General features: G+C 35.4%; 1 protein-coding gene across 2 annotated transcripts in view; it reads left to right on the top strand.

Annotated features, from left to right (window-relative positions):
- rl (Mitogen-activated protein kinase rl) overlaps positions 1 to 22737 on the top strand; it is a 124791-nt gene that overhangs the window by 82520 nt on the left and 19534 nt on the right. For both annotated transcript variants that reach the window (XM_022059221.2, XM_022059220.2), the window contains exons 2-7: positions 5161 to 5287; positions 6390 to 6500; positions 9112 to 9246; positions 18470 to 18586; positions 20143 to 20499; positions 22386 to 22524. In XM_022059221.2, coding sequence (XP_021914913.1) covers positions 5161 to 5287; positions 6390 to 6500; positions 9112 to 9246; positions 18470 to 18586; positions 20143 to 20499; positions 22386 to 22517 — 979 coding nt within the window. In that variant the 3' untranslated portion in view covers positions 22518 to 22524. The remainder of the gene's footprint in view (positions 1 to 5160; positions 5288 to 6389; positions 6501 to 9111; positions 9247 to 18469; positions 18587 to 20142; positions 20500 to 22385; positions 22525 to 22737) is intronic.

Raw genomic sequence — 22737 nt, 5'->3', positions numbered from 1 at the left:
TCCCCGTCAGGGGCAGAGGATTTTTCCACTAGTCTCTGCGTCCAGACCGGCTTTGGGGCTCACGTATCCTTCTATCCATTGGGTGCTGGGGTCCTCCCGGGGGCCGGGGCGTGACGCTAAACCACTCATTTCTATCTAGTGCCGAGGATAAGAATGAGTAGGAGCTGTACCGCATCTCCCCCCGCCAAGCGCCTACATGGCGTATAGCGGGACAGCTGTGCATTTTTCTGTTTGTCGTCTTCACACCAGCAGAGCTTGTGAGCGCCTCGGCTGCTTCTGGCTCCACTTGGGACCCGCCCTACGTTTCTTCACCATCGCAGATAAGACGATCCCCTGTCCAGTGGCCCATCGTCCATAACCTACGATCTCTCCTAGAGAAATTCACCGAAAGTCGTTCCGCTGAAGGTCTAAGAGAACTCTCGTGTAAACAGGCACCGCATTATTTTAATCTGAATTCATGGTTATTGTGGAACCAAACAAATTTGTTATTTTACCGAAATCCCCATTTCTTGTTTCCATATCCTCGTGACTAGGCCATTAATATCCCTTACACTTTCTTATTCGATACTATGTAAGCTCTATAGCTGATAGAAACTTCTACGGAATCTGTAGAACTTTTCTTTTTGGTGTGGCTGTAAAACGCAGTAGGCTGCTTCAGGGAGGTTTCTCAGCTCGAGACGTAAATATAATTATTTTTGCTGTAGTGCTGGTACATAAACAGACACTCCCATTCTGTCTCGCGAAGTGTGACTTTGCCATCTAAACTCAGTAGAGTGTATTCTGCTTTTTACTCTAATTAACGAGAGTAAATAGCTGTGCTCACCGCCAACATCTGCTTCGGGTTTTCCTTCCGACTTGTATTCAAGCGAAATACATTATTCTGTCCTACCAAACAAACGGAAATGATAGCTCGGTGTTAATTATTAACTCCTTTGTGTAGTCTGTGTCAGTTTGCGCCATTGTTTACGTTCTGATTTGAGTGGACCAGCTTCTGTGGATGAAGGTTGTCGTTTTTTGTTTTAAATACGAAATGTTCGCTACCGGAGTTGAGAGATGGTGTACGTACGTGGGGCAGAACATATTACTGCAGCAGTGAATAGTGTAATTTTACATAGTTTACTGACATTTCTGACGTTGGTGTTAGAAACCTTGACTGGTGTGAAATTATTAAGTAATGTGAAACGTAACAGAAGCTAATTAATAAAGATACATCATTGTTTGCCGTTTGTGATGGAACAAAGCTGTATACTAGGCTCTTACTTTGCATTTTACATATAGTTATTGATCTCCGTGCCTTCATGTGATTTCGAGGCAGTTTGTCTTTAAGAGGTTTGGGCATTTTCGTGATAAAACGTTTTACCAAAATTCAAGATGCTCTACTCTTGTAGATAGGCTTGCTATTCATATTATCAGATCATGCTACTGCGAACATAAAAATTTCTCTTAATTAATATATATATATATATATATATATATATATATATATACACGCACGCACGCACACACACACACACACACAATATCAGTGTGTGCATTTATTCCTAGATTGTTCAACTGATATTTCAACTAAAGAAATTCTGGACTTCTTGCATCATCAGAGGTGTAGAACACCAAGGAAAATCACTATAAAGAATAGTTGTTATTCCGGCTGAAGAGTCCGAAAGTTTTGTGAATGTCCCCTTGGAATAAATGTCATGTCAGCGGCGTGTGAAACGAATACTTATTCGGTTTGGCGTAGGAAAATCGACAGAGGAATAACAACAACGTAGCTGAACGCTCCGTGCCTAGCGTCGTTCTTATTGAACTGGCTCATAACACGAACTGCCTCCTAGTAACTACGCCTGTGGTACTGAAGTTCTGAAATGAAACATCTCTGAACTAAGATCACGCCATTAGACCCCATCCTAACCTATGTCTTTCAGCGTCACATTACCACATCCCAAGTAGGATTTGCGCAGCATCCCAGAAGACAGCCATCCTTACCACATCCTGTTTCCTCAAGATGCTGTTTAATAGTTTCTTCAGATCTGTCTTTCTCTGAAGGTTTTGCTATAAAACGGTGTCAATGTAAAAATCCTGCATGCGTTTCTTGTGTTCCCGTGTGGAATGCCGGCCCGTAACTTCCTACCGCTTCATATTCAGGACGTCAGTTGTTCGCATATCGGCTGTCCTGTTGGGTTTTTTTTATCATTTTCCTCGGTCATGGTTGTAGTTGTGGCCATGAATCTACGAATTCCAGAACAGTAAAATAATAACAGATGTCAGTCATTACGCTAACTCGCTGGGGGTTAATTTCCGATAGGACAGGAATTTTTCCATACCGTCTCTGGAGGGCAGCCAGCCACTTTCCCAATGGGTACCAAGGAATTGTTCTCGGGGGCAAGGCAACCGGAGCGTGTACCTAAACACTCACGTCAATCTGTTGGCGAGGCTAATACGCGGAGCTGTATCTCCACTCCCCATACGTCTGCATGGCGTGATACTTAGAAGTTGGGCTCTATTATGTCAGTATCTGAAGGGATTATTTAAGCTAAGATACCATCAGTATTTAAGAGAGAAGTTTAATGAAGTATTCGCCGCTGTCTGTTTTAGTTATGGTGTATTTGAACTTCTATAGCTGATGGCCGGGAATAATAATGTGTGGGTTGTACACACATTGTTTAGCGATGCTTTCCAAACAAACAGTTGCCCAAGAGCTTGATGTGAAACAATGGCTAACAAAGCAACACATGTTGCGCGGTAATATTCTCTGTACAACCTATCATCTTTCCCTTGGGCTTCTCGTTCGCGCGCACTACTCTCTGGTTTTGCGTCGAGCTGAGAAACTTCCTTCATGGCCATGCAAGTTACGTTGCTCATCAGTAGTGCTTTGTTGCAACACTTAACGGCTGTTTCAGAACTGTCACAGGAGATACTGGCATGAAGAGAAATAATGGGAGGGACATGAAGTGTCTATCCGCTCTCTGTCTGTATGTTCTTCTTTTGTTTTTAATTTATCATGTTTTTGTGTGTTTGTCTTCTGTCTCTTGATCTATAGTTAGTTTTCTTTTTCTTACTTCCACTCCTTCCACCGTCAATTTTTTCCCCTTCAGTGTACAGTTTGTTAAACATTAAAGGAAGTCATCGCTAAACTTTCTAAGTTAAAAAATTGTTTACACAGTCGGGATTCGTATTTGCTGTGATGGCTGCAGTGTGTTGCACATTCATAATTTTTTTTATAAATTTATTATCAACCCACATATCATCAACTGAGCTCATTGTAGAGAACACGAACACACTGGAGTGGCTAATGAAATTGTAGTTAAAGAGTTTTGTTAGTTTGTCATTGAACATATCAATCAAAATTAATGATTGTTGAATGACTGTCCTGCATTTCCAAAGTACCAAGTTTAGCCAATTTGGGTTTGTGCCTCACTTTTCACAACAAATGACGCTGAAGGAAAACCCTCGCTAGAATCGGGAATCTGGTTCAGCATCGCAACGAAGAGGTACGGGTTACGTGGACTGTTATACGCAGTTTGTACTTGTCTGCTGTCAGGCACAACACCAATCAGGTGGTATTTGAATTTTAACCAAGCCTGTATGTGCACAACCCATCCAATGGTTTCACTAATAAGGATATTTGGTAACAAAACATTTATAAGTGCAGCCAATTTCAGAACAGGGGATTGTTTTTCCTTACCGCTATATTTTGATACGATTGTGGACGTTATTGTGAACCAATTTTAAAGAAAACGGTAGTGTGACGATGATGAAAATGTTGCTGAATATTTCTCAAGAAACATCACAGATATAAAAAGTGACAAAACTTGAAAGGTGTACTCATTGGAGTACAGTGAAATTCCTAAGGGGTTCTTCAGATTAAACAATGGTACCCAAAGTCTTTGTTTTAATAATGTGATCCGAGGTCATTGTTACAACAGTGTGATGCACCAGTTATCTCCATTCAACTTGTTTCAACAAACAGTCACCTAGGTTCACTTCATTGCAACACTTCTTGATCATATTCACATTTTTTAAACAATGTGTTCAGCAATGACCTCGGTTCAGTGTTGCAACCAAGAAGGTAAGAAGCACAGAGATGTCAAGTCATAGTGGCAAAGGCATCAGAGATGTGGCCTGTAGAACAAAGAGCTGGGAACTTGAACATTGTGAGAATTTATCATTCTGGGGAGATGCCTGGGTGGTAAAGCCGTAGACAGGGTTATCAGACCCCATCTGTGGGAGAAGCCCCATGGATTTCATCCATTGGAGGAGATCTGGTCGGCCAAGCCTCTGTGTGGCAATTCCGTGGGTGGCCAGAGAGTAGAATGTGCAGGGGGCATGGCCCCAGACATTGAGAACGCTTGGTTTGTAAATCTGCAAGACCGTGAACCCCGGTTTGGAGCCGGGTTGGGGGAGGGGAATACTTAGGCTTTTCCTGAAGGGGTGGAGCCCCAGTGAGGTAACTTGGCCACCTGTGTGGCCATGCCCAGGTGGGTAAGGCACAGGAGAGGAAACCTGGGGAACAGGGACCTTGGAACAACAAACTTGGGGTTCAGGCCCCAGGGAGCAAGTATTCTGGGGAAAGACCAGGGGATTTAAGCCCAGGGGTTTCCAGTCCAGCAAATCCCCAAAGTGTGACTAGATTGAAGGGGGCTAAGGCTGGGGGGAGAAACCTCCATTGGGGAAACGTGGTGTGGAGGTCTCCAGTTGGGAAAGGGGAAGGAACTCAGAGTGTAGCCACCTGGGTTTACATTGCCCTTTTGGAAGCCATGTGGATTGCCTAGTTCATAGGAAAGATGTGACAAACAATCACGTTAATTTAATTCATAAGGTTTGTTTGATTCTGTGCTATATTGTACATTGTCAGAAGCTGCACTGTGATTTAAAATTAACTCCCTTTGGGTTAGTATATCAAATGTATTGTTAAAGATCTGGTAAATTATTGATTAAGGATGTATGAATGAGTGGTAAATCTCATCCAGTGCGGGACCCTTTTTGTTTATTCTTTTTTATAGTCTGAAAACTTGGATGCTTTACACCTCTGAAATGTTGCAGCATTAAAATTCTAGTCTTGTAACATAATATAATTTTTATTTAGGGAAGCAGATATTACTGTGCTGTCTTAAAGACATGAAAATGTGTGTGTTGTTTAGTTCCATGTGATTTTCTTTTCAGATCTGCCTATGATAATGTAACAAAGACCAAGGTCGCAATCAAAAAAATATCTCCTTTTGAACATCAGACGTACTGTCAGAGAACACTGAGAGAAATTAAAATTCTCACCAGGTTCAGGCACGAAAATGTGAGTATATCGTAGCACACTAGGTATATTTGTTTTCGCTTTAAGACTTGATGGTGAATTTTGTTGCAGATTTTTCATTCCTTTTCTCGTTCTATAAGAGCTAAAAAAAACTGTGTTCCTATTCCTTTCTACACATCCATTGTGTCTGTAATATTTTCATAAAAAGTATATAAAATTAAAGTAGGTTTATATGAATGTTATAGAAATGCCACTGATCGTATGGTAAACACTATCATAATTTCTGTTTTCGAGGGAGGAATAGAATGGTTTTGTTGCATATGATGGGAAACATCTAGATAAGATACATTCTGAACACTTATTTGCTTGTAAGGAAGAATGAACCTGAGGCACTTATAGAAGTATTCATATTGGTATCTATTCAAAGACTGAAAATATTTGTGTAACTTCCCTTTTCAATTAATATAGAGTAGTATGAAAAGTAGGATTTGAGGTTTTCGTGGCTGTGAGTGAAGATGGCTGTCTTCTGGGTTGTCGCACCGTGTAGTCTGGTATAAGTTTACCGATGATTCAGAGACTCATTGCCCTGATGATAGAGGCAGCAAGGACTACTGAAACATCAGTAAACTGCTACCAGACTGCATGGTGCAACAACCCAGAAGACAGCCATCTTCATCGCTAGTATGAAGAGCTTCATATAAAATTCATTTCAAGTTAATATTCATTACACTACATACAATTACGTATTCTTGTACAATACTTGAAATTAAATACACACTTTTGAACTCACATCGATTACACAAATTGGCCCATTACATTGAATCTGACTTTTATTTAGTAGGTATGTGATTTTATTTTCTGTCATAACACAAACTGTTCTGACATGTTTTCATGGTGTCTAAGTAAGTAACCTTTTCATTTTAAATTAAATGTGCATATAAATGTTTTTTGTCCATTGCTTGTTATACTGACAGAATTATGCATAAACTCTGTGAATATGACAAGACAGATACAATTATATTCCTGAAGATAGCAACCCAGAAAACAACTATCTTCATATGTACCACTTTGAGAACCTTAAATCCTACAATTGTGTTCTTTTATTATTAACTGTTGTTTATTATAAATTATTTATTTTGTCCAGATAATAGATATCAGAGATATTCTTCGTTCTGTAACCATTGACCAGATGAAGGATGTGTATATTGTACAGTGTCTGATGGAAACAGATCTGTACAAACTCCTAAAAACACAGGCAAGTAATCAGGTACAATGTCAGGATTCTTTTTTAAGCATGCTGGGCTGTTTTAGTCATGTGACTGCGATGACATTGCTGAAATTTACTTGCTCCAAATGCCACTGTGATGATTAAGTGAAGGCATCTGCTAAGGTAACCATGGAATACTGAGAGACAAACCCTGATAAGTACATTTCAATGCCAATATACAAGGAAGAAATGAGATTTTATTACTGTATTGAGGTTGCATGTTTGATCCCAGGTTTGGGATTCTTTTCATATCGGTTGTGACCTTGTTTTATTATCTCACAGTAAGTGGGATGATTGACTACATAAGAATGCAAAAGCATACTGAAATCTGTAGTGAACTTTTTAATAATACCTTCTTTATACCACATTGACCTTTATTTTTTTTTAAAATTGCTGGCGCCAATCTTGTAGCAGCACAGTTAGTTTTATTTATTCTTGAGACAATCAGGGATGACAGTACTGACAAGACATGTAGCACGCATGTGAATGCCAGTAAAAGGATATAAGATTTTAATCATGAAATTTGAAGAGAAGAGACCATTTGGACAACCTGGGCATAGATGAGAGGCTAATAATAAAATGTATCTTACATGGTGTGTGAGGATATGGATTGGATTTATGTTACTCAGGCTAGTTTCCAGTAGTGGGCTGTTGTGAATACAGTACAAAGTTTGATTTCTCACAAAAGACTGCTGGGGGACTATTAGTTCCTCAAGAAGGCCTCTGCACCATGGAATTAATTTGTTAGTTCTTCTTCAAACTTCTGTGTAATTATACTCATTTTAATCCTGCATGGATTATTGTCTGAAATCAGTACAATTCTTTTACTTCCTTGTATTTTTTTTCTTTTGGTTGCTGTGTTCTATCACTGTACATAATATTTGAATTTTGAATAGAGCTGAATCAGTTTTTCTTTTACTATACTGTGAATAAAACTTAGTCAGGTAATTACAATAATTTATTTTATGAAAGTACATACATCCTCAACAGCAGTAAGGAAAATGAATGTCAGTAGTGTGTTCCATTAGGTTTGAGATTCATATCTGTTATTGCAAATATATTGACACTACATACAAATTTTCTTTGCATTTTATTAAATATCCACTTTATCAAAAGATGTTGCTAATAAAAATTGTAGATCTTAATAAGATAAGTATTTTATGTAATGTACATTCATATTGTTTAATTTGAGCTTTAAGTAGATATGTTTGTGAGTAAATGAGTTCAAAAGACTGGTTTTACTGATGTGGATTGAAAGTTGGATATTTATTCATTCTTCCTTTGCAATCCCCCTATTTTTCTTTCTTTCTCTCTCCTCCCCCCCCCCCCCCCCCCACCTATCGCAGTTCACCATCCAGCAGTTTGGTCCACATTCAGTCAGTTTTCATCACTCAAATCAGCTCCAATCCAGACAAATGAACTAAACCATTCCCACTTATTTTCATTTAAAACCAGATTGTATAAAGATTTTGGTATATAAATTTAATTTGATAGGTTGTGAATTTGCTGAAGCATAAAGGTAGGTTACACAGTAAAAGTGTCCATTGTGTGTTTTGTTTGTTTACTGCTTTGACTGTTGGTATTTCATAATGTGTGATAAAGCAGTGTAGCCAATTGGTGCATGATAGGTTTTCAGAGACTCCATTAGTTTAAAAACTGCATGTTCTGTTTTGCATTCAGTTTGCTTTAAATTTTAGTTTACATAAAGAATATTTTGCTTTTATGATATTCCATAATTATCATTAATTCTTCATTTTTGTAGCCCTTGATTGATGTCAGAGTTGGTACATTTTTAACAGAATAAATGGCTCTGTCATCTGTGTTTATGCACAGGAATTGAAGATGAAGATGCACTGCTGTCCCTAAACATAAATGAGTTATGCATGCTTGTGTTGTGTTCCTCCATCCATCAAGTCAAGGGTTACTCTGAGAGTCATTAATTCAATGTTGTCATTGGTGAAGTTTGGAAGTGTAGAAGAGGGATGGGTCATGGAGATTGTGCATAAATCAAGAGAGGGTGGAGGGTCACTTGGAGTTTGTAAATGTGAATTGTTGTAATGTAAGTGAAGGAACAGATCTTTTGCTTGAATGAGTTCTACCAAAAGCACCTTGAATTATGGAATGAATGTTGGTGCTTTTGTTACTCACAACATAACTCGCTGGTAGCAAGAAGGCATACATACTGGACTCCTGAAATGATCAATCATGCTGTGTGTTATGATAGAAACTGCTTAGAAACAGTGTTTGCCATGCCATGTCATGCTAATCACTGAATCTAACAGATTTTTCCATTGTCTTTTGTGTAGCGTATTGTTATTATACTGTTATTATCAAGTCAGCTACAGTAGTTTTCTTCATTCATCGAGGGCTCTCATTAACTTTGTGGTGCACAGTTGAGTTTTATACAACGTAGCGATTAATAATGCCTTCTGTGTTTAAAGACTTCATACAAACTCCTCGCTTTGGTAAGTACTATTTTCCTTTTCAGGATTTATCCTCTGACATTCAATTGTGATCTACTGTGAATCTGAGTCTGTGGAAGAAAATAATGCATTATACCATACAATAGTTAATGAATTTTTGCTTTCTAAATTTTCAGAAACTAAGCAATGACCACATCTGTTATTTTTTGTACCAAATCCTACGTGGGCTAAAATACATCCATTCGGCCAATGTCTTACATCGGGACCTGAAGCCCAGCAACCTCTTGCTGAACACAACATGTGATCTCAAGGTCAGAGCCAATTACAGATGCACATATTTACTAGAGATAATTCTGTATGTCATTCATGTCTTTAGTTCAGTAGCAGGCTTGTAAATAACAATTATATTTTATAAGTCTTCTATGTATGGAAGTCACAGATATTTTTAAGCTGGTTTGGATTAATGACGGTGATAATCAGCAGTTGTTACATGTGCGACAAAGTAATAGAAATAAAATATGGGTTTGGTGGAAGACTATGTAATTGGTAATGTAAGTAGAACTTAATGAAGCCCTGTAATATTTTGGAGGCACAGTAAATTACATTTGTTGCTGAGAAATAAGGTTCCAAATCAGTTATTTCTGTTACTATTAATTTTCTTTCTTCTACATCATAACACATATCCAGTTCCACGACTTTTTTATGGGACATTCAGTTAACTCCACTAGTCATGCCTTAGTTATGATTTTTTAATTTTGTAGCAGTTTTTTCATGACTTGTTCCCAAACAGATGGGTTACTGTAACTTAATAGCCAATACATTGAAATATTTTTATGTAATTCCTTCATTGGTACTCCATATTACCGTCTCCAAGTTGACGGATGTTGCTATGGCAACCGGAATGCGTTAATTTGTGGGTTACTCTGCACAGTCAAAACATAGAATAAGTATTAATTTAACCCAGTTACAAAGTTATTTCACATTTCCATAAAAGCACCTTAACAAAAATAGCATTCTTTTCAAAGACATGTCACAGTTTTGTATTTCAGAAATCATGTACCCTCCTGATGTTGATTTTACTTGACGTTTGTTTACTACAGTGAAACCTCTATCCATCGTTCCCGGAACTATCGTTTTCCCGGATGCATCGTCCGTTTTGTTCGGTCCCGAATACATCCCATATAAAATAATGTTACATTTTCCCGCTTCTATCGTTCCTCGAACTATCGTTTTATCGCATCGATCGTTCAAAAATCTTAGTCCCGTCCCACAATTTTCCCGCAATGATCGTTTCTGAGAATTTAAAATGCTGGGTTTTGAGATAAATTAATACCGAAAGACGCACAATGTTTTTGGAATACACAGTAGCGGTAACCTGTTATGTCGCCCAACCAGCACATTGTTTTGGAATGAGGGTCAGCGGTGCAGGGGTGATAGTTGGAGTGAATGGCGGTGCTCATTGTCAGAAATTTTACGATTTTAATTAGGGTGCACTCATATTTCGTTCCAGCGATGCCAGATGGCATGTGCAGTGTGAATTTCTTCACAAATGCTTTTATTACAAGTACAAAGGAAAGGCTGGCGGCACTTTTCATTCTTCTGGTTCATCTAGTTTCCAGCGGTTCAGGGTCTTCTACAGCTACGTTTCGTTGAGTTCGGCAGTAATAGTATTTCCATTCTTCCTGTTATTGTCCGCAAAGGGGGTTGGAGTGGTGAGGAAGACGAAGACGACGAATGCGAGCCCGAAGCTTTGCCGAGTTTTGCCGAAGCACACGCTGCATTGGCGAAAGTGAAGTCGTTCTTTTATGCGCTTAATATTAGTGAACGTGACGAAGAAAACATTTTGAACGTGGAAAGTGCTCTGTTTGGTCTAAAACGTAAAGTTTCAACAAACCAGTTGTCCATTAAAGACTTTTTTGGTAAAAAGAATTAACTTTGAAAGAGAAACATTGTTTTTTTTTAAATTTTAATGCTTTCCCGCATCTATCGTTTTCCCGCATTCATCGTTTTTATTTCCCACCCCCGCCGAAAACGATGCATCGAGGTTTCACTGTAATTTGTTCTCAAATGAACCTGAGGTTATTATGCATGGGTAAAAGTTTGTATGTATATTAGTGATAATAAAATGTGTAATGTCTGACTTTTTACTTTGTTGCACTGCTGCTGTGTTCCAAGGCTCAGTTTTTACTCTTGCTGAAATCATATGATTTTTTGTTTATATATATTAATTAGCCATGCACATTCAGATGTGTGCATGACTGAGACTTCTCTTGAATGTTAGGCAAGTGCCAATTTTGACTTTCAAATTGCATAACACTTCACATCTTTATGAGCCAAAATCTGTCAGTCCTTACCAGTGGTATGGAGGAAAATGTTGCCTTCATCTTAGAGTTTAAATGTTCAAATTTAAGTTAGTATTTGTAACTGTGTGTATTATTCATGTCAGATGGTCCACTGATGGGATTAGCTTTCTCTTATGGATCCATTTCTGTAGGTACCTTTCACATGAAGATGGGAGCAGATCAAGGTCCCGAAATATGGCATTCTGTTTGTAGAATGTGTAGCAATGGACAAAGTCCAAAACTTGTTAATCCTAGCTGGTTGTAACGAAACACCTCTATCTAGTTCTGAGGTTAAGAATGAGTAGGAGCTATACCTCCTCTCCCCTGTGTGCCTACATGATGCGTAATGGGATGGGCTACTTACTAGTTGGCTGTGTGAGGATGTTATCACAGAGGATTACTCCATGTGGTTCTGTGACTGACTGAGAATTCTTCAGGTAATCAGTGTAGTGTGAGGACACCTCATCCAATCATTTATATGTGCAAGAACACATTTATGTCTAATAAACATACTTTTTCGACTTTTATTTATAAATGTGCCAAAAAATACTAAAATGAACAGGTTTTTGGTAATGTTTATGCTGTGGTTTACAAGTATTGGTCATTGCCTGTAATTGTCATATTCAGCGTTAAATCAAGGAACACATGGACAGATATGTGACTGTTGATAAGGTTCCAAAGAAGAAAATCTGCTGTTTTAGAACCTTAAAAGTGCATGGAACAGAGGGTTAAGAAGAAATTTAAATATTCCACAAAATTATATGACTTATTTTGTCTGTTTTGGTTCAGTGGTATGGTGTAGCATACATTTCTGTGTTGAATTACATTTTAGATTTCACTGAAAAGTGTGATGTAAGAAATTAAATTTTAGTAAACAGTTGCACTAGCAATATTTTAATTTACATATTCAAAATCCTTCAAAATAACTGTACTGTGGAATTTATAATTCATCTTGCAAACTGTTTATTCTTCGTCTTTCATACTCCCAAATCTTCAACATATTGCAACAAAGTATTTAGTGCTTGAACACAAGTTCCTGAATTTATTCTATAGTGAAGGATATTCACAGATACATACTTAAAAAAGAACATATTTCATGATTTGTGTTGAAGTTTATTGTGTTTTAATACTTTTTCAAATGTTGTAGAACATCTAGCCTGTTGTAGATGTAGCCAGTAATTTATTTAAAGTAGCCTTAATTTGGCGGATCAGAAGAGATTTGAGGTAGATGTATGTCTTAAAACAGTATTCATCTTTTGGATGTAGTCACATTAATGTTAAAATTCAAATAAATGTTACTTTACGTTAAAATTGACACTCTCTAAAAGCAAAATATTAAAAACATTGTATATTTCTTCTTTTCCCTCTAAATTAATTTTTGTTTTCCTTTTGTCATTGTTTTTGTTTGGTGTTATCCATTTAACTTTTTAATTAAATTATGTGGCAACAAAGCAGAACAAGATTAATTTGTTATGTTATCAGATTTTGTCAGTTTTTTAAAACAATAATTTTCAGGTTTATTTTAGTACACATCTTTAATATACTTTTCATATCCTATTTACGTTTCTGGTATTTTTAACTAGTTTCTAGTTGTGTTCGATAACTGTAAAATATGGTATTAACTATTCAATACAACAATTGCATGCTCTAACACTACATAATTGTCTGTATAAGCTAGGATTATTTTCCTTCTTGCTAGTCATAGTGCCTATAACAGCACATTATTTGTATTTTCGTTTATCTTTTAATTTTTGGTTGGCGAACTACTGGATTGCTTCTGGTACTGATTGCTACAATCATAATGACTTGTAAGACTGTTTAACTGCTGGTTCCTTTCTGTGTTGTGTGCATTGAGCCCATGTATATTATCATACCATTGAGTGTGATATATGAAAACCTAAGTTCTGAATATCCTGAACTGAGAGGTTCATAAAAGTCATTAGACATCAAAAATGAGCTGCATAAATTTGGTTCTTCAAATTGTCAGCTTGACTTTTGGTTGCTGAAATCTTTAGTTCATTAAAGTCTATCACAGTGAATGGACTTTGAAGGTGTAATAAATTTATAGACTTCATCAGAGTTATGGAACTCAGAACCCAATTTGATCCCATTTTACAGGCGTGTGTTGCCTCTACTGAACCTACTGGTTTCATGCCCCTTCCACCAATACGAGCCACAGGCTTGCGTTGTTGCCTAATTACTGTGAGTTTCTCGGAAGGATTTAGAGCTCGATTGTTGCTGTGGCTATTTAGTGTGCATAGTCTCATTGTCTCTGATAGTGCATCAAGCTTTAGGACACGTGCCCTGAGTTTAAGATGATTTTTAGATGTTTGTAGTTGACGTGGCTTGAGCTTGGCTATATATGAAATTAAAACAACCGTTGAACATTTCAGCACAACTCTTCTTGCCTTCTGTTCAGTATATTTGTATCATTGCATGCACTATAAACACATCATGTATGTTTCTGTTATATTATTAAAATTACATAGTTGGAAATCCTAAGGATGTCATAAAATGTTCATGAAACTGTATTTGGAAACATCTAAACATCTAATATAGATTCATACATGACTAGGGACATAGTATTTACAACATTTACATTTATGGTGTGACTTAAAAATACTGTGTTAGAACAAAGCAGTAATTTGTACCAAGTACTTAAGTTTCATTTATGGTGGTAAAAGTGTGAATTTTCCACATGGTCCTTGTGTAAAACCACTAGGTGTAATATTGGTGAAGACAAATGATTAATTCTATTTTAAACTGAATTGAATTTGTTCGCATACATGTTTTACCAACATGTACAAAACTTGAAACAAAATTAGACGCAGATCTTTTGTTTTTTTTGAAAGGTTTTGATTATCCATGTTGACTGTGCAATAGTAGGGTGTGTTTAATTTTATAGTTTTGTGTTCTTATTTTTATTTAAGGAGGTTGAGATTAGTTATTGGCATGGTGATTATGAATTAAGAATTAATGAGAAGTTAGGAAGAAGTCCCAACCCATTGCCTAATTCTTTCAGAATATACTAAACTTAATTTTTTAGTAGCCAAACAAATCATTAGATGTTGATTGATATTGAGAGTTTTATTTATAATTTTAAGTGAAGTGAGTGTTGTAATGTGGCTTGTATAGTTGAACCCTTTAACATGATGGAATGTTTCATGAAATTTAGAAAATTCCATGCTGTCTTGTAAACTGTACTGAAAGATTATAAATTATTTTATAATTTTATTTCATGGTTATAGGATAATCTTTAGAATGATGTCATTATGGAACTGACCACATTTGTTGTGCAATTAGGCACCATTCCTGTGTTCTAGAATTATTCTGACACTGAAGAAATTAATACTATTCTATAACAGTCACTGATAACCTGTTTCATAATGAGTTTCCATTCTGCTTATCTTTTGGTAAGTCATATTTGATATTAAATATATAAAAATGTTAGTGATACAGGCTGCCACTAAGATTTTCGCACTAAGCATGGAGAGTACTTTCAGTATTTATCTTTAGTTAAACAACCTTCCTTAAGATTATTAGTTATATGTGTGGTTGCTGTCATGATTTTTATGTAATTCAAAAGAACAGAACTTTAAATTCTTAGATCTGAATCCTGATTCAAGGTTTTCTAATAATACTTCGCAGTACATTGTTACTTCATTGTGGCTGGAAGTTTTGAGTTTTGAATGTGAGATTTCTGGACAATAAACATGATCAGTTTAAAGAAGTTCTTGCTTCATTGTTAGAAATACAACACTCTGGTCAATAATCTCCTTCCTTGTGATAATTCAGTGCCTCATTTCTGCAGCTTGTGATTCCTTGTTTGTGTCTCAGAAATAAAGACTAAAAGTATTTCGCTTGCTATCATGCCGAGTTTATTGTGCATAGTCCTGTTATTATAAATGGTACTAAATAACCTCTACAGCTTGTACTAATAACCATCTAACCTACATTTCAATGATAATTCCTTTTGTTGGATAAATATTCTGTATTAAAGGAAGTGGTTTGCTTACTGGTTTGGCAGAAGATTTGATTTGTTCACCATTCAGCCACCTGACATTGCTTTTAGCCTGAGAGTATTTCATCAAGGAAAGAAACTTTTGGGCCTTATTTGTGTATGGCTTTTGTGTAAGCAATCCAGTACACTTTACCCCCTGTATGGGCATCTGCTTTTTCAAATCTTGCTTGTTTTTTACATACTGACACTATAATTTTTAAACTTGAAGGTAGGGATAATGTAAAATATCCTGCTTTTTAAAGTTTGATATAAAAAAACTTATACCAATGCTTCAAAAATTGCTTCGTACAAAATTTTCCATTTTTTATGTGCTGCCGCTAGGAACAGGTTCTTTGCCAATTTTATATATAACCTTTGTGAGTATGTGACAGCAGCTTCATTAAACCTTGATGGAATGTTCCTTTGTTCCTTCCTTTAGTCATAAATATCCTTTTCTGCTATCGGTGACACAGGTTCTTTAGGTACATGGAAATACACTTTATTCTTTAGTTGTATAATGATGCAAGTCCATTTATCAGCTGACACAGCAAGCTTTGAACCCAGATATCTCAAGTCTTCCTTTTTTAATTCCACTTCCAGTTTAGTGAAAAAATACAATTTTATTATCAGTTCTGTCATGTTACATTTGCTTTTCTGAATGCCTTGAGAATTGAAATACATGTCAGCAACGTTCAAACAGAATGTTAAAATGAGAATGATTGCACCATTAGTAAAACCATTAACCAATTTTTTTTTTGTTTTCTATTGAAAATATCTAATAAGTTGATACATGAGACAGCATGTTATGGTGTATTTTGTTGCCTTCCATCCTTCTATGCACAAATTGAATGGGTGTAAAAGTGGTATGACTGGAAAGGCACTATTATGTAGTTACAGATTATACTAATGTTACTTTTAATTTTTTAATATTGGTACAACTTATGCCAGAGATGGTTATTTTTCCAAATGTCAGTACTTTACATGAATATACCAAATATTATTAATCTGTTACTACTAGTCATGACTGAGTATAATTTTTCTCATATTACAGTAATTGAAGTCTCAACACATCTTATGAAAAATCAGATGTTGGTGTATAAGTACTGTGTTCCTGCCTGGTTTGTTTTCAGTGTTGAAGCATGCACGTTATCAACATTCGACTGATGCATGTTGGATTTTGTTTTAAATGATTTAAGTTCAGTGTTATCTTTATTTATTTTGTTTATGGTTTATTTAACAATGCTGTCAGTAGCAGAGTTACATGGTTGATAATTGTTACACATGTTTTATTGTCATTATTAATTAATGAGTTAAAACGTGTGGAAATAATTACATAAAAAAATCACAAGAAACAATGATATGCATAATATTTATAATTTTTGCAGATTGTTCCAGAAAATATCTGCAGAAATTTAGACTAAAAATAAGTCAGTTGTTTATGTTTTAGTTGTCTGACTTGTGTTATGTTTGTTCATTATAATGTATTGCTGTTTGAACTGCATTTATACTAAAGGGAATTAATGAAATGGATGTGGGGTGATAAATAATTCTGCCATGATGTTACATACATAAGCACACTATAGAATATCCCCTTTCACACTTTCCACACAACCAAGCTGCATGACTGTCATGTCAATAGCATCCTTGATTTTAGCATCTTGAAGTCTCAAAATTTCTTATTATTTTATAACCTCCTTTTCCCACTTAGTTTCAAATACTTCCCTGAGTGCTTCATTTACAGACACTTGTAATGTGTACATCTTTCATAGTAAAGTATCACATTCAACATGAATCATAGTGTTCTTGAAAGCTGAAGAAGTGTTATACAAGTATTTCACCTGAATAATAATAATAAACATTTCCAGAACTTATTCTTCTGTCAGTTACACGGACCTGTGGTTGTTATTGTATTCCCAAATATTTAATTTCTTAAACACTTTTGTGTGATTTATTACATCTAACTGTATTAATGACAGTTACATATCCTGGTTTTATGATTTGCTTCTATATTTACTTTTTAAAGTACTTCATTAGCTTCTGAACATTTTTTTGCTATACTTTATGTACTTGTTATATTCATTAATGTCTTCAGCATATAAAAGTACATAATTTAGGCCATTCATTTCCTAGCTTCCTGATTTGATTCTTTTGGACATTTCTGTTTGATTTTAGAGAAATTGTTATAATCAGTGGTTATTAAACATCCTTTTCTTTTAGTCCATTATGAATATGAAATACTTCAGGCAATTGTTTACCTGTAAGAACATGTATTACACATCTCATGCATACACATTTCAATTTCAGTTTTAATCTTACACAGTACTTCTTTCCTAATAATCATATTTCTTAGGCATTCAATTTAAATCTTATACAGTATTTCTTTCTGAACAGAATCATACTTATTGGAAATTCCAAATTCAGGTTAAATTTTTACAGTACTTAGCTCCTAACTGAATCATATGTTTATTTAAATCTATGTAAATGGCTGATGTACAAACCCATTATACTCCCATTTTGTCTTGTGTGGTTGTGTTAAATACAGATTACATTACCAATAGCTTACTAATTGCAATGAAATCCACAGTGATTACACAAATATTTTATTTCTTGAATGGTGTTAAATGTGCCAAAAATATTGGATAAAATAGTGTTTTAAATTATTTTATTTAATCTCTGCCATTTCAAATAGTACTTTTAGTTTTGTAATTTGACTAGTGTGAAAATGGATACCACATTTTTCTTTTGAGTGCATTATAATGAATGATGTGATGAAACATGTGTCTGTATTAGATGAATGGCCAGTTATTTGCTGTGTAAGAACCTGACATCCTAATTTTGCCAGTTTTGTCTGAGCTGATTTTGAAAATGAGAACATACAAGTAGCAGTTTGTATACAATGAGATTTATCAAGTCCTCACAGTTAAGACAAGAATAATAGAAGAAGAAACATATTGTGTTTAAGAACAAATTGTTAGATAAATTTGTCATATTTTTAGTCATATTTTGTGAAATGGACTTGGCCAGCAGATTTGATAGCACTGAAAGCTGTTAGTAGATTTTTCACATCAAAGTTTAGAAGTGCAGAATGATATTTTACTTGTGTATACATAAAATACTCAGTATTCTCCCTAATTCATGTATTGTAACTTTTGTTGATTCAGTGTGTGATAAAATTAATTCCATATGTTTCAGATATGTGACTTTGGTTTGGCCAGAGTTGCAGATCCTGATCATGATCACACAGGTTTTCTGACGGAGTATGTAGCCACAAGGTGGTATCGGGCTCCTGAAATTATGTTGAATTCCAAGGTAAGGAACTGTATTTTTTTAGTGCTTCCATTTTAATGCTGACATGAATTTAATTTTGGTTCTTATTTGTCCAGTATTTGTCTCAGTTTACAAGAAGTTCAACTATAAAATTCTTCTCAAAACTATTTATCATACAAAAAGTACATAACATAGAATATAGATATCTTTAAACTCTACAGCTTTTATATAAAACTTATTTCTGTGTTGTAAGTATTTAATGAACTAATATTTTCTTACTCTTCTGCAGCATGCACATCTGCTATGCCACACTGAGGCATGCAGAACCACAAAGAATGCTTTTGAAAGATTTGTCCTCCAAAATGGAGAAGACTACCCTTATTAATATGTGGAATTACAAGAAAAATCACATTTCTGTATATCCTGTACATATACTTCTATGATTATGTGTATTCTGACTTCTTACAAAGGAATATACTGTGTTTATGTTGAGATGCTCTTAACCCCAAGCATAAATATTGGGAACAGTGAAATGCACGCTCACCACAGGACCCAAGTTTCGCGGGTTCAAACCTGGCCGAGGTCGGTGGATTTTTAAGGGTGATAAAATTCCATAGCACAACTTCCTTTGGAGAGTATGTAAAGCTGGTGGTTCCATATTGTAGGTTTACGGCATGTAAAAGAACCGTACAAACACAAAGGAGATTTTTCATAAAACAAAATTCAGAGGCCATTTCTCACCCATGTCTATCCTGATTCTGTGCTAGATAATGCTAGCAGACAAAAATCAGGACTGAGTAGAAATTTTACAGAGGCAGTGGGCTGGTCACTTACTTTTCACAAATGCACGCTTCAAAGACCAAGAAACCTCCAAAAGAAAATGGTGAAGGCCCACACTGGGTTGTAGAACCAAGGAGGAAGAAGAAGAATTGAGATTGTTACTGAATTGGAATTATACGATGAAGATAGTGAATGTGATGAATAAGGTGGTTTGTTGTCCTAGTTTGGTTTTGTATTTATTGAAAATTTAAAGTGTGGAAATATTTTAATGTGCTAAAATCTTATGTTAAAGTCTTAAATAGTTTTACATAGTGTTTACCATATTAAATGGTGAAAGTGTCTTGTATCATAAAAATAACAAATGTGACTGCGACGTTATTGATCCTGTTTCTGTACAATATATAAAAGTATTACTTTGACAGAACTTGAAAAATCTCTGAAGATATAGTACCTTACTACCATACACATGTTAAAACCCCCTCTATTATGGTCATAGTGGTATTTCTGAAGATAGGAAATAAAGGAATACAGATGTTGAGTTTTCTCTGATGTTATGTTGTTCATACAGAGTTTCATCAGGATACATAAGCTATTTTTTAATTTACTGAGGAAGAACATTTGCATAGATATGGTAATACCATAAATGCGTCTTTCATGACAGCAGTGAATAATTGAACATTCATCAACAGGAATGTATATTCATAAGATTACCATAAAAAATAAGTTGGTTCATTATTTTATTATAATTCATGCAGACTTCCAGTAACTTTCTCACTCTTTTTCTTTGTCACCTGAAATTAACTTTTATTTATTTTCAGGGCTACACAAAATCGATAGATATCTGGTCAGTGGGCTGTATCCTGGCAGAAATGTTGTCAAATCGACCGATATTTCCCGGCAAACATTATTTAGATCAGCTTAATCACATTCTGGGAGTTCTTGGCTCTCCCACTGCAGAAGATCTGGAATGTATTATCAATGAGAAAGCACGAAGTTACCTCCAGTCATTGCCATTTAAACCCAAAGTTCCTTGGATAAAAATGTTTCCACATGCTGACTCAAAAGCACTTGATTTGTTGGACAAAATGTTGACATTCAATCCTCATAACAGGATTGGAGTAGAGGATGCATTAGCACATCCATATCTTGAACAGTATTATGATCCTGCAGATGAGGTATATATACATAATTATTCAATGATGTTTGAATTTATTTGTTAAGACAAATTGATAAATACAGGTGTTTCAATGTCTTGATTGGTGAATGTAATGGTTAGTTACTAATGCAAAATAACAGTCATTAAATAATACTAACTCCAAAATTGACTATTGGACTGAGTCCAGGGCCACAACCTTTTATTCTAAGATCCACTTTAATACATCTTTCTGTCACGTCTTTCCATTCCAGGTGGCCATTATACAATAAATTTTGCTCCTAATTTTCAGTGTGCATGTATTGTTTCCAACTTCTGAGTTAAATTCTCAGCCTAGTGCAAGTGCATTTAATTATTCTAACTGTACTATTATAGTTAGATGAGTCATGAAGTATTACATTATGAATTATCCTCTCTTTCCTAACTTAATTGTTCTCTTTAAAGTACAAATGTTTGTTATTTTCTTACAGTAAGAGACCATGTTTCATAACAGTACAGAAAAACAAGAAAATTTGTTTGTTAGTGTAAAATTGAATAACAGTGTCTCTGACAGCTGAGGGTAGTGTCAGTGACAATAGCTTTTTGTAACATGTAATGAACCTCTGGGTTCCATAAAAGTATGTTCATTGGAACTGAATAAGTAATATACTAAATGTTTTATGTGTAACTGATTAACTAATTGATTATTTTCATGGAGTCCTTGAGGAGCTAGTAGTCACTCAGCTAATCAAGAAATTCCTCACCTTTTATGGAACCCAAATATTCATTAAAAAGAACCTGCCATATGAATTCATCCTATTTCTTTAAGATTCGTTTTAATCTTATCCTTCCTTCTGTATGCATTCTAACCACTCATATGCCTCGCATATTTCATCTGAAAACTTTTACATCACTTGCAACAATTTTTGCATATAGACCTATGTCTTCACAAAATTTTGATTCAACATGTCATATAATTATAAACAGACACTTGAAATGTAATTTGCTCATACATCATGGCATGGACCATTTGTTATTATAAGTCATGTCATACATTCAGGATTATAACTTTATTTATTTTATTTTTTATTGGAATCAAACAGTATTGTAAACAAAACTAAATCTAAAGAGATGAATGTTGTGTGAAGGTAAAGAGTGAGGAAGTAAGATGAAAAGGCCATAAAAGGATGAAGTGAAAGAGAAAGGTGGTTCAGAAGGAAGTAGCATAAAAAACGAAAGATAAGTTCTGTGATTGGGAAGAATTGAACAGAAATCCTGGCCAACATCATGACTCACCATTTCAGATTATCAGAGAAACCATCAAAATAATAAAACACTTCCAGAACTGCAACTGTGAAGGCAGACATAGACTTAACAAAGCTTGGGTTCACCTTTCTTCTTTTACTTCTTTCTGTACCCTAGTTCCTTCTAAAACACCTTCCTCTGTCACCTCTATCATACTTCTCACTTTTTCCCTGAACCATGTGGTTTCTTCCCATTGGTTAGCACTCAGTCACATCTCTCACCTCCCACTAATTTTCTACTGCAAGATATTTATGCAAAGGCTCCCTTTCCCTCCTACAGACCTCACCCTGAAGATGGTAACTGCAGTGTTAGCTGAAAATTTTTTACACTTTCAACACTCAACATGGCTTATCCCTGGAACCTGAACTTATACATTAAAGTCTTGCTATGGAATTCTAAGGACACATGCGGTATTACACATTACACTGGTAAACAAATCCGTATAAATGTAATGTTGTTGAATACTAGGCACAAGTTAACAGAAACAATACCAATTTCATCTCTTAAGTATGTATAGGTGTTTGTGAACATTTCATACTCATGCAGTTTGAATATTTTCAAATTATGATAAGATTGCTATATTCAGTTAGAATGTATAATCCAATAAATCCTGATTCTTTCCAGCCTGTAGCTGAAGAACCGTTCCGATTTGCCATGGAGCTAGATGACTTGCCAAAAGAAACGTTAAAAAAATATATCTTTGAAGAGACGGCACTGTTCAAACAGAAGATAGCCCAAGACCAACAGAACATGTAGTGTACTGGTAAGTTGCCTGCCATCAAAGAATAAGAATTTCAGATCTGTGTATATTTAGTTCTACTTTTTTGAACTTCATAACATGCATTGTATGTAAACAGAGTTAAAATCCCATGGTATGGGGCTTCAGCTAAATTTTAACTCCGGGCAAGGAGTCTCAGTTGCAGTGTGCTTCTGTGATACAGACAGTCGACAAAGCATACATAACCTGTGACAGCCA

This window comes from Zootermopsis nevadensis, unplaced genomic scaffold, assembly GCF_977971745.1.
Source record: "Zootermopsis nevadensis isolate Lab colony 2312 unplaced genomic scaffold, Znev_1.0 Znev_ptg000094l, whole genome shotgun sequence".
Classification (NCBI taxonomy): Eukaryota; Metazoa; Arthropoda; class Insecta; order Blattodea; family Termopsidae; genus Zootermopsis; species Zootermopsis nevadensis.
The sequence above is the reverse complement of the archived record's forward strand: the minus strand, read 5'-3'. Positions and strand labels throughout refer to the sequence as shown.